This window comes from Corvus hawaiiensis, chromosome 3 (assembly GCF_020740725.1).
Source record: "Corvus hawaiiensis isolate bCorHaw1 chromosome 3, bCorHaw1.pri.cur, whole genome shotgun sequence".
In the NCBI taxonomy this organism is placed as follows: Eukaryota; Metazoa; Chordata; class Aves; order Passeriformes; family Corvidae; genus Corvus; species Corvus hawaiiensis.
The window spans coordinates 72,667,322-72,680,685 of record NC_063215.1 but is presented as its reverse complement, the minus strand read 5'-3'; the positions used below and the strand labels follow the sequence as shown (position 1 = coordinate 72,680,685).

General features: G+C 35.9%; 1 protein-coding gene across 6 annotated transcripts in view; it reads right to left on the bottom strand.

The window, feature by feature from the left end:
• LYST (lysosomal trafficking regulator) overlaps positions 1-13,364 on the bottom strand; it is a 78,957-nt gene that overhangs the window by 25,917 nt on the left and 39,676 nt on the right. For 5 of the 6 annotated variants that reach the window (XM_048296532.1, XM_048296536.1, XM_048296533.1 and 2 more), the window contains 11 exons: positions 13,055-13,228; positions 12,624-12,773; positions 11,868-12,005; positions 10,080-10,278; positions 8,737-8,868; positions 5,995-6,637; positions 5,373-5,550; positions 4,341-4,510; positions 2,711-2,941; positions 1,626-1,792; positions 988-1,140 (listed from right to left, as the gene is read on the bottom strand). In XM_048296532.1, the coding sequence (XP_048152489.1) occupies positions 988-1,140; positions 1,626-1,792; positions 2,711-2,941; positions 4,341-4,510; positions 5,373-5,550; positions 5,995-6,637; positions 8,737-8,868; positions 10,080-10,278; positions 11,868-12,005; positions 12,624-12,773; positions 13,055-13,228 (2,335 nt within the window). The remainder of the gene's footprint in view (positions 1-987; positions 1,141-1,625; positions 1,793-2,710; positions 2,942-4,340; positions 4,511-5,372; positions 5,551-5,994; positions 6,638-8,736; positions 8,869-10,079; positions 10,279-11,867; positions 12,006-12,623; positions 12,774-13,054; positions 13,229-13,364) is intronic. The other variant, XM_048296537.1, reaches the window with a different exon arrangement.

Here is a 13,364-nt window from a genome sequence, read left to right as displayed (position 1 = left end):
TTTCAAATAATAAGTAATACCACAAAATGAGTTAGTCTCAAGATCAGATTTATCATATAACTTCAAATGTTTTTGCACAAAAATATGGAACACACTACTTTTATTCCTCTTTTTATTGTATAAATTGGATAAAGGATTAAAAACTAGCAATGCAACAAAATATCACATATTGCAGAGTGGGTTCATCAGCACAAATGATGGGCCAGACATATCATCAAACACATTTTGTACCATACCTATTGCCACTAATAGAAGCACAGTATCTAACTTACAAGAATATTCCTCAGAATTTTCTTGAAATGAACTGGCAGGCCTTGACTGTACTTCCTTCTTTTGGAAATAACTATTTCTATTTACCTTTAGTGCCTTACCAAGTTCACTAATATAAAAACATTTCACTATACTTAATATATATGTATATAACATTTCACTAGGTTGATGGAGGGGGTTCTCAAAAGAGGACCATCTCAAGAGAAACATTCCCATAGTAAACAGGGAATAACAAGTCTTTGACAGGTTGTTAAATTGTATCTTTTGTGAAGTCCTTAATGCAGCTTCATTTATAAGAAACATACAAAATCAACTTACAGCCAGAGAACTCTAAAACCTCTACAGGACTGACAAGCTATTGAATACTGGGAAAGTATTACTGCTGAAGCTAGAACTGAACACAGGTTTTAAAAACCACAGTGGCACTTCCAAGTATAAATTTGGAGTGGCAGGTATTTATTTCAGGATGATCTCTAATGAAAAGCTGTTGCAACGAAGCAATCCTCACATCATAGCAGTGTTAGTTACAAGCACTAACTTGATTTTGGCATTATCTTACTGTGAGGTTGGCTATTACAAGCATTATGAATCACTTTAAAAGCATCTTTACTAAGCAACTTGCGAATTTAAGAGAATCCCAAAAGAAGGTAATCTTGTGGAACCATCAAGTAATACATACAGGAGAAAGTACAAGAATGCTACGCTTCTGCTACTCACCCGCGATGCCTTTGCGCTTTTGAAACATTGTGTGATGTGGTGCTGAGGGTGATGGGGCTGAACTGGCCTGCTCCTGAGCATCTTGGCTTGCTGTGGTTTTTATTAATTCAATGGCTGCTTGAAGAACTCTTAACTGCAGAACAATTGCCATATCTAGAGAGAGAGGCATAAAAAGTATACATGACCTGCTTTACAACTCTTCAAGAATTTTTACCAGATGTTTGTAACAAGTCAAAACACAAAATGTGTCAAGAGCTATAAAACTCTAGATTCCACAGGAGTCACACAAAGTCAGCTCACTATTCCACAGATACAAACACTACAGAAATGAGTTCTCATACAAAAGCCATTGAATTTGATTACTCCAAAACAAGCTACATGAAACGGCACAGAATGTTTCCATTTAAATATCCTTAAAGAACTTTTACAGTCACTGTTTTTTCAGATTAGCAGTACACAATTCTTGACCACAAGGCAGGCTCCTAAGGAAAACTACTAATTTGAGTATGACTTAGAAGAGAAAGATGCATCACCAGGAAACTCCCCCTTCTCCCTCAGCAGGAATATTAAACAAAAAACAATGGGGAAGGGATTTACTTTTCCAGTCCCATGACCCCAAAAATTAGCAGAGAACTTACTTTGCATCCTTGCATTTTTACTATTTTGAAGATGACCCAGCAGCACAAGGAGGTCTTCAATAACACGAAAATATTGAGAACCTGAGGAGCTGCAGGCATGAATTGCAACTGCTACCAGCAGCTGTTGTATATCGCATGCAAGTAACTTGTAGTCATTCAAGGGAATGCTGCAAACAAAGTTGTAGTTACCAGAAACATGACAATTCTAGTAGACTGTAACTCTTAAGACCCATTATTATTCCCCTTGTTACTTCTGCCCACTGTACCTAGTATTACATTGTACTTCATATAAAAATGTTACTGCTGAAGACTAGAAAGTTATATTTCAAGACATTTCTTCAGTGTTAACTCTGGCAGATTGGAGGCCTGCAAATTTTTGAAGCATTCTAATGTTGAGAGCAGCACAGTTTTATTGGAAAAGCAATGATGTATTACTATCAGACTTTTAAGTTAAAGAACAAGTCTGAAATCCTGTATTTCTCGAAAAAATATCAGGATAATCTCATTTTGTAACCATGCTGAACAAAAACTATATTGAGGTAAAAAGGAAACCTTTCCATTTCTTCAGGATACCAACTAATGGAATAAAATAAGAAAACCCTGTCTCTCTTTTGTTCCCTCTATAACCTTTTTTAAAGTACAGAATCTTTATAGCTAATAAAGTCATTGAAGTTATTCAAAATCTCAAATATTAAATCACAGACAGTACAGGAGAGACTTTTCAGTTTTGATATTGACCATAGGTACAGTAGAATGCTATAATTTTCTGGGCCTTTATCTTACTGATCAGTTTTATCAAGAAAAGCATTGAAAGTGCAGACAGTGTGAGAAAAATCACATTTTAAAATGTCATTTTCCTTGAATGTTTAAGATATGGAAAGAACATTTTATATTCCATTATTTGAACTGACTATCTAAACATTAACTTTAAATTACAGATATAAATAAAGCTGAAAAGCTCAAACCCAGTATTATTTTGTACATGCTCTCTGATAATTTCAGAAAGTAGAAAAAATACAATACAGTACTTTCTTGTGAGCCTTAAGGCTGTGCCTAGAATAGATAGCAACAGAAACAATACTCACTTTGTTTCCAGTCCGTTGAGAGCAGCCAGTGTATTACACAACACATAGAGCAAACCATTATCAAGCAGTAGGTCAGCAACTTTTGAGCAGGAATTTATGATTTGCAGGAGGAGACAGAAGCAGTTATGCAGCAGAACGTTATCATAGAGAGAATTCTCTATTAGACCCAGAACAGGAATGACACACCATTTTCGAAAGAGTCCAACATTCTTGACATCTTCCAGATCAAATCTGTTACCAGAAATATGAGTAAGTGGCATCCTAAAGAACAGCCTGATTAAAAAAATAGTACATGCAACTGGAATACCAGTTATATATCAGGTACTGGTATTTTGGCAAAGATATCCATGGTAATTTTCTACATTTTGCTGTAGTATCAATACCTATCTACTAAAAAATCCAGTAAGAGAAAAATAAACTTTTCATAGAGCCTCAAAGAAATTAAGTGCCTAAAAATTAAATCTGATGCTCCAGCTAACTACCAACTGTCTACAATATAGATTCCATGAAAATAGAGGGGTTTTTAATCAGTGTAGAAAAAGGATGCATCACCTTTCCAATAGTCACTATTACAACCAACACAGACACTATCAAGAAAACAAATACAGCTTGTCATCAATATAACAATATACTGACTGTCAGGTTTGATATCCTGTATCTGTTGCTGCTGAAGTTTAAGTTTAGCACCTGGCTTATTGTGATTGCAGAATGCAAAGCAGTGCTTCAGACCTTATTTTACTGGTGCACTAAGAAACTGCGTTACTATTGTAAGGTTATCAGCCTAGTTATAATAGTTATCGTATGACTATTATACACAATCCTAAAAATTTGGGACATTAGAATTACCTTTCCAGCCTCATAATAAATCCTGAAGAAGTAACAGTTTTGGGGCAAATTAAGCAGCCATGACTAAACAGTGCAGTTAAACAGGAATAGTTTTTGAGTGGTGAAGATCAGGTCAAGAGGCAGAAGTAATATGGCTACAAATCCTGCAGAGGCAGCGATTGAGAAGGAACTTTTTGGAAGATTTTTGCACTGATTATATTTACACATGTGATTTCTGCACAAGTATTTAGTCAGACTAATTCTAAAAAATATCATTTACTTATATAGCTGTCTGCTTAAAGATAATCTCCTTTACTGTCAATATGAGGTGGCTCTTTGGTTCATGAAAATGGGGTATCTCTGGGATTTTCCCTAAAAGGGACAGTCATTTAAATTTAGAGCCAAGACCAGGAAGCAGCTGTGGCTTCAAGATTTTTCCTTAATCACCTTCCAAAATCCAAGAGCAGAAGTCTAGTGACTACTACTTAAGGATACAAATCAGTATCATGTAGGATCAGAGACAGAGTTAAACTGATTACAGAACATTTGAGTGCAAAGGCCTCTGAGGCACTCAAAGTCTGAGTGTTTACAAGATCCCAGCTCACAGCCTCCATCAGATGAAGCTGCCTGCAAACAGTTTAAGGGCCACACAATAGCCCTAAAGATTTTAATACATTTCAGTGTTAAGCAAGCAAAACATACCAAAATAGTTTTGAAGGAACTTTTTTTATGGCTGTTGACCAGCAAAGTGCACTGCTTGTAACTCACACATTGTTACGGGACATAAAAACACAGCATTACTTACTCTTCATCCAAGCCAACAGAGCGGCCAAAAAGCATTTCCAAAAAGCATTCTACAACTTCCTGAGTCCCTTGATGAAGATACAGCTGGTTGGCTAGCAAAGAGAAGCCTCGATTCTTTAAGAACTTCTCCTTCTGCTCCCTCCTTGCTCTGTTGAAATATGCATCCAACAACTAAAAATAAATGCATAATTATGGTGTAAGAGTTAAACATTTAATATAATTGCCCTAAAAGTTAATTGTTGTCTGTGACTGAAATAACATTTTTTAAAATTCAAGATTGAAAACATCAATTATACTATTGGCAGCTGCAATCTACACTGTCCTTGTTACAATCAACATCTGATAATATATTTTTGATCTGAAGATTCTTATGTTTTTCATAAAGTTTGGGGCAGATGCAATCACACAACAGTTAGCAAAAAACACTCAAACTTCCTACATTTGTTCCATCTTGCACTTTGGTGTGCATGCAAATGCATGCATGACTTTTGTCCTCAATAAAGCCATACAGTCTTACTCTTTTTCAAATTAAAATAGAAATCTACTCAAAGTTTTTCATCTACATTAAGGAACACTGTCCTTAATACTACAAAAATCTCTGAAAATGTTGTAAAGCCTCAACTCCATCTTCAGTCCACAAATGTGTGGATGACTCCTCAGAATAGCTCAAAGTCAACTCTGATAAAAGCCAAACTAAAGTGCAAGCACTTTTTTACCTACTGCATTGTGTTTTGTGCCACTGACTTTCTACATTGTTGCTTCCATTTACATTGGTAATGCCATCATAAACTCTTAAGGCCTTTGGCTTATGTTATAGACTTTGTTTATCTATTCAAAGAGTCTGTGTTTATGTTGCTTTGTTTGGTTGGGTTTTTTTTTAAATCCATGGGGTGGAAACTTATCTTAAAATTCAGAAATAGATGCAGAAAATTGAAGAAAGCTTAACAAAAATATTAAAAACCCATCACATGTCCAACATGTTAACCATGCCAGTTCACATCTTTTTATCAGAAAACATTTGATATAGGCCTACTTTAATGACTCCTTGTTGTATGAGAGGAGATGGGTGGTTCACCAGAACTATAAGATAATCAGGTTGGATAAGTTTGTCCATCACATCATCTAGCATGATATCAGGTAGGATTAGGAGAACTCCACGCAAGAGATCATATAATCCACAACAGATAAGCACAAGATAGTCTTCTGCACATCTGAAAACAGAGGAATATGTTTTACCACTATTTATGATCTACAGCAGGGAAAATTAAAAAATGCAAAGTTGTAATTCTTGAGGGACAGGAAGAAGGTAAGGGTTAGAAATTTGGAAGACATCATTTCTCCAATACTCCTACTACCAATCTTCATTAACACTTATTTTTAGATGGCAGATAGTAAAAAGTAGTTCTGACCAGAACTACTTTTTTTGTGAGCAGTTCCCACTTCTACTGTACATAGCAAAAATCCTGATTTTAAAATTTTTTTATGTAAATACAGCAAAAACTGAAACAACATACACTAAAAGCTTAAAAATTTGTGTATGACAGCCATTGGAAACATTCCCTTACTTTTCAGGCTTCGAAATTTTAGAGAATAGTAATCAAGACCAAGAACTGTAAAATTAAAGCTCATGTTAATTTATTATTTTATGCACTTACCTGTCATCAGGGCTTTCAGATGGTTTTGGGGTATTCTCATTGGCTGAAGAAAAAGCAAGACTGTCCCAGTCTTCAGGAAGTACATTCTTCTGGTCAGCAAAGCTTGGCCAGCGAGCAATGGCTGATGATGTTCCAAGAACAGAGAATGCTAAGCCCAATCCTGCAAAATTACTCTGACCCTTCTGAAACGAAGACAGTCCTTTCAGATTGTCTGGACGCCGTAGCAATGCCTCAGCTGCACCACCACCAGCAGCTTCATTACCTTTCAGGTCTGCATCAGCTTCTTTACTCTCTAATGCATTTTCAGATAACTCTACTTCTTTTGCAATATCCTCAAATGTTTCAGCAGATGTTAGCTCTGAGTCACAAACTGTTTTTGCAGACTCACAGCTGCTAAGGAACAGTTCTTCCTGTACTCTCCTCATAGTTTCAGAACTTTCTACAAAACCAATTCTACCCTGAAGATCAATGTAATCACGTTCACCAGTGATCTGCAGGTCATCAACACTGCTTGCCATTCTTTCAGTAAGTCTTTTTCGATGAACTTGGGGTGAGGAAGTAGGTGATGCTGGTAAGCTTTTAGAAAGCCTTCTATGTGCCTGAGAGCTTATCTTCTGCTGTACACTAGCCTTGGAAGTGCTCCCTAGAGAAATAAGGATACGATCAGCATTTCTTTCACACTAAAACCCAGCTTTTCTCTCAATGTTATGCTCTTCATCCATTTAAATTGCAGTGACCCAAGTTAATTTTATGTGCAAAACTGATTCAATGCCTAACACAGCTCAGATTTGGTTAATCAAAGTAGAGATAGTAAACTACTATGTAGCCATATGTTTAGCAAGTCACAAATGTGAAAGAAACAAAATGCAATGTAATTTTTGCCAATATACTGGAGTTTCTAGATTTAAGTTATGATCCTTCCACCTAACCCTCAGCAGGAACTTCTGTAGAATCACTGAGGGTAGAGGGCAGAGCTGGAGGTGTCTACACCAGACTCCTTGCTCAAAGCAGGGTCAAATAGAGCAGGTTGTTCTATTTGGAGCTTTGTGTAACAGGTCCAATCTGCAGTATTTCAGTGGACATAAAAATACTACTCACCAACCCTTTTACACTAAGGTTTTACACATACTTCAAATTAGAACAAATAAGTGCATGTTTTATTTAACAGCGCTTGCTTTTAACTGCATCTTTTGACCTGAAACAGTCAAACTTTCAGAGCATGTTACAAGTCTTTAACAAAATATAGTTTTAAGAGGGGAAGTAGTCTGTATACAAGACAGGTAGAAGAAGTTTCCTGTTAGTCTAGGAAAAAGAGTTTTTTCATTCACAAGTATTTTGGAGACCATGAACCAGTTAGTACTAATGCAGTGACGATGCATCAGGAATGTATTTTTTTATGAGCGAGATATATATGAAAGAAATGCATGAATATACATACACACACACTCGTGCCAACACAGCCTGACCAAGCTGGCCTTCACACAACAGGGGAGATCTACACAGCTGCAACAGTCTTACAGTCAAGCTTTCACACACATTAGCAGGTAGTACAACAAACTGCAAACCCAAGTGCAGGTAGCAGGCTATTTAACGCACATACAAGTTCAGATATTTTATAGAATCATGCAATGTTAAGTGGATGGAATGGAGCTCAAAAGTCTTCTAGTCCCAGCACCTCCTGCCATGGACAGGGACACCTCCCCACTAGACCAGGCTGCTCAGTGCTTCATCCAACCTGGCCTTGAACACTGTCAGGGTTGGGGCATTCACAACCTCCCTGGGCAACTTGTTCCAGTGTCTTGCCACCCTCAAACTGAAAAGTTTCTTCCTAATATCTAATCTAAACTTCCCCTCTTAATTTGTGCCCATTACTCCTTGTCCTATCACTATTACAGTTCCTGATTAAATATAATATTTTATATAAATAAATGTATAATTTATATAATTTTGAAATTAAAATTAGGAAGCACAAACACTCAAACATCTATTTTCACAAAAAACATTATTTTGAGTATTCCTCTGGCTCATACGAATAATCTCTATTCAACAACAACAATCTGGAAATACTGATATAAAAAAAGCACTCATTTAGAAGAGTGAGATTTCATACATTTTCCATATGGGAAAAGGACTGATTCCACACACAATTTAATACTGTGGTATGTTCTTTATACCGCCGCTTTACTAAAAAGACTAAAAAAACTTGAATAAACACTGTTTCAACTGAAGTAGCGCTTCAAGACTCAAGTTCCTTTTCCTAAACAAAGTAGCAACAAGATATCCATTGTAAAGGTGTTATATTGTGATACACAGAATATAGCCAGTCACATATGAACTGAAATACATGGATGGATGTGAAGGATTATGCACAAAAAATATCAGCTTAATGCTTTCTACCCAGATAAGATAGCTGCCTATGGCTCGCTACTTCAGCTGCTGCCAGGTCAGGGTGCTCTCATACATCTCTAGCAGGTCTGTTTAACAAATGAAATGATTCTGCTTATCTGGTCCACTTCACTGCCTGAGCCATCAATGTGGCAATTTGTTTCAGCTTAAGAATGAGGAGCAGTTTAGGTAGCATGTTCTGTTCCATCCTTCTTACTCTGCTGCTCAGGCATCAAGCTCCAAGGGACAGGGGGAGATTTGTAAGAAATATCTGTGGGAAAGTAACACTTTAAGGCATTCTAGTCATTTGCCAAAAGAGTGTGTTTTAACATCCTTGTTTTTCCAGTATTATTTTACCTTCCAGTGGTAAAGCTGTAAATCCAGTTGGAGATGTAATCACAAATGCAGAATTGTCTACTGACTTCCCACCACTGCTGGAATTTCTCAGGTACCTAAGTGATTCAACTTTCTCCTGGAAAATTTTGCCATCTAGAAAGAAAAGATAAGGGGGGAAGTTACATAAAAACTTTTTATGTTTGCATTGCTGATAAATTAGACTCATAGTAGCCAGGCTACATTTTGAGTTGATCACTGGAGGCTAATGAGAAGTGCTCAAATCCAAAAGACTGAGAAAAAGCACTTTTTGGTTTAGTGATATAACTTCAAAATTTACTTTAGAACACTGAAAATATAATGATGTACTAAAGCAATTATATTTAAAGACAGTCCTTGCAGACATACTGACAGCACTGACAACCGACTTTGTCATGTCAAAAACAGGTGACTGTTCTCAAACAGCCTAAAAAGGCTTCAAGTATCAAAACATGCATTCTTCCCTCACTCAGAATTTTATAACAGTTAGTATTAGAAGACAGATACAAATAAACACAACTGTGCTGCCTTTGAAACTGATCACTAAAACTGGAAGTACACAGGTATTTGCAAAAGGAGAAAATATTTCAAACTTGGATGATGCTTTCCACGTTTACATAAATCATAGCTTAGGTTGTACAATGCTAATATTCAAGCATGAACTATACATTGTTTCACATTTTTAAGAAGTGCAAGAAGTATTTTTTAAAGCTCACATCATTTTGCCAACATGATGATCCAGCACAGATATATTAAAACAGCTGTTGCTCTAGGTCTGCACCCCTCAGAGCCCACAAGCACTGCCAGTAGCTCGTATGCAATGAACTGATGGAGCCTGACAATGACATCCTGCAGTGCAACTAATCAGTTGCTAAAAATGCTCCTCAGGCTGATTATTTTTCTAGGAATTCAGTAACAAGAAACAAGAAAGAAGTGCAGGAAGGACCAAATACACATTTCTGAAGAAGTTCCATTTATAGGTAAGCTAGATGTTTTTTCTAAATTTGCCTGCAGACAAATGTGTCCAGAAAGGCAGCTAAGATTAAGCATTCTATTTAGCAGCATCAAACTTTAAAGAAAGTTAAAGGCATAACCACCAGAGAAATTATCTAGACAGAAGAAAGCTCTCAAAGTAAACCAAGCAAACAAAGTCTAACTGTAACCTGTCTCAGAAAATTAAAACTAGTCTATAGTATTAAGTTCCAACAGTTCAATATTTTTTAATAGATATTCATTAAAATACAGCACATCTTTTTTTCTTTTAGATATTAGTTTATGACAAGATTTTTATTTTATTGTTTATTTCTAGCTAAATGTGGCATATTTACCTATGTGTAGGGAAAAGTAGAAGTTGACAGGGTTGTGACAAACATATGTATTAGTGGGAGGGTGAACTGCTAAGAGAAAATTAAAGACCAGTGTCAGCAATTCCAGGTCTGGGGGAGAACCAAGTACTTCTTCAATTATTTTCACAAATGACCTGCAAACCTCCCGAGGCAGGGATGTAAGGTGTCCTTCTTTATGCTCCTAGAAAGAAAGAGTAGCACAACTGTAAGCTACTGGCAATTTTAATTTAACAAATTGTCTTTTTTTTTTTTTTTTTTCAATTGTCATGCTGTAGTAGAACAGACAAGAAAAGAAGCTCAGCTAATAAAGCTGTATTCTTTAATTTTGAGAGGAGCTACTGTACCTCCTGAATGTTATTTAAATCCATCATGCACCAAATATTGCAGATGTTATGCAAGTTGATTTTCAGAAAAATGAACATCTGCATACTATACTGCTCTGTCAAGAAATGCTGGAACTTTAGGACATGAATCACCATTGAAAGTACAGTTTATTATCACTGGATTACATATTTGTAGAGAAACTAATAGTTGCCAAAAGCAGTAACTCAAACATATTAATAACTTTCTGAACAATACCACACTGAGTCTTCTGTATTTCCACTTCAGCAGCCCTTTTTATAAACATACACATTTGAGATTCACTGATAATTATACTTGTAACTTCAGCTTGATCAAGCATTCCATATAGTTTGACAATGGCTAGCTGAAAAAATCTATGTATATGGATTTTAGAACAAAATTTCAAGAAACTTGTGGGAAACTTCACTGTAAGGTGAGCATGGTGATTATCTTGTTTCTTTCCAACTTCTCTAAATTTACCTCTTTTTTTGATACCCAAGCACCTTAACTGAGACTGCTGTAGGAAAAGATTAAATGAAGTTAATCTGAGTAAGTTTTTTCAAAGAAAAAACTTTGTGTAGTTTCACCTTTGTTCCATCACAAAATTGCCAAGTCACTGTTGATCAATTTGAGTAGATTTTTTAACCAAGAAATTAATTTTTCCCCAATATACAAAAAAGACAGAAGAAATACTATGAAACATTCTATATCTAGGCATTTGCACTAATATACAATTTCAAAAGTTAACTATACCACTAAAAAGTTTCAAAAGTAAGGAAAACCAAGACAGAAAATAAGAGTGCAGAGAAAAGGGATTACAATACATATTTTCACAAATGGATACATGTACTATAAGCAGGAAACCATTTCAAAATCATGTTCTTAAGAAGTGTTTATCAAAGGACTGAAGCATTTCCCTAAAGTCCTTTCTGGTGTAGCTATTTCCATGTCAGGGAAGAAGCTACTACTGTACCAAAAATTTGAGATGAGTGCTCAGACTGAGCACTACAGGTGGGCTGCCCCATTAGCTCTGATGAGATATGGCACAGACAGCTTCACTGCCCAGTATCTGGTTTTCAGTAATGAAGACAAGAACCAGCACAAGACTTCTCAGGTGTTTCTACATAAAAGGGACAGTTCATTTCAGCTCCTGCAGGTGTATGGCTGTGCAAGTAACCTGGTACCTAGGTTTCCAAATCACACCAGATGGTTATAAGCTCTTGTCCCTTCTGTCCAGCAGTAAATAGAGCACCCAGTAAGGAACTGTACCAGTTTACAGCAACAACATCTGTTGAAGATGGAAGTAGTCTGGAAGCACAGAGGGCAGTCTACTCAAAGTTTGCTACAGAATTTAGTCCCTTCTACACCACCCTCCCCAAATAAAAATGGGTATTTGCCAAACAAAGTAGGATTTCAGAGTGGAAGTACCTGCAGAACCTGACAAGTTAACAGGAAGTGATGTACCACTTGAGCTTTCAATAGCTGTTTAATGTTAAACATCTGTTGGTGATGGTTAGCTCTGATAAGGATTTCTAGAGCTGCTAACAGGGTTTCCCAAACACCTTGCTGAAAAACAAAAAACAGGAATGTAGCTTCAAAAATATATTTGTGAGTCTACACACCAAGGGAAAAAAACCCAACAAAAAACGATAAACACAAAGTCAAGTTAGTTTTACACCTAAGATGATGACTAAATCAATGCAACTGGTCAGGTCAGAACAGGTTAGAAACTAACCAGAAAAGTCATGTTTGTACAAAATTAAGCATGTTTTAATGATTAAGCTATGAAAAAAATTACTTGTCTAAAATTAGTTTTGTACATTCTTAGCTATATTAAGCCTGAATGGTTATTTTCAACAGTTTAACTCCAAAAGAAAACAGGTCTTCCTTAGTTTCTCCACAAAAAAACTTATCAATTCAACTTAGAAGTCATATGCATGCATCACATTTACAGATTTAATACACTAAGGCTACCTCCATCATTGATAATGGGAGATTAATATTAAAACAGCTATTCAAAGAAAAACAAGGAACATTAATTTCTCCAGTTACATGTTAGTAACTGGAGGAGTAGTAGTTGTTAGTTAATTACTACAGTTTTCTAAAATTAATTTCAGAGCTGATAATACTGTTTTTAAATATTGAATATTAGACCTGAAGTATTTCCAAAATTAAAGTATTTACCTTTGCTTTAGACCATATCTTCCAGTCAAGCAGCAGCTTTTCTAACAATTGGACATCTTGAATAACTGCAGTAGAATCTGGGTCAAGCTGGAATTGCCCATTTTCATTTATATAGAGAATCTCATCACTGCAGCATCCTTCAAGGAGAGTCTTAAAAAGGGGGTATTTTTTTTTTTTTTTGAGTATCAAAACACAAAACATTTGTTCTATCCAATTTATAAAAACATTTGTTCTATCCAATTTATAAAAAAACATCTTTAAAGAGACAGCATACTCTTGATAGGGAAGACATATCTACCTGGTCAACACCAAACTTGCTTCAAATCACTGTTCTGCCTTTGTAAAAGCAGCTTCAAATATACAATTAAAATCACAGAGAAGTTTTTTGTCCTAATATTGAACAAAATACCAGGTTTAAAAGAGGACTTTACCTTCAGCATGCGAAATCCAACAATGCATTTTGGTTTGATCAACACCCGATGAATCATAGAATAACCATTACAGTTGTCCATCTCCTGTATTCTCTGTTGATTGTATTTTGTTAAAGATAGTATAAGTTGTAGTGCTAAAGCTTGAGTGTCTTCACAGCTGCTAATCTCTACTACCTGAGGAAAAGGCAAATTTAATAAGACAGTTTAAGTGAGAAACATCTAGAAAAAAAGCTTTGTTGCACTCCTAAATAACTACTTCTGGATTAAATCTCTTTTGTCTATGTGTGTACATGCAGATATTATGCTTGAG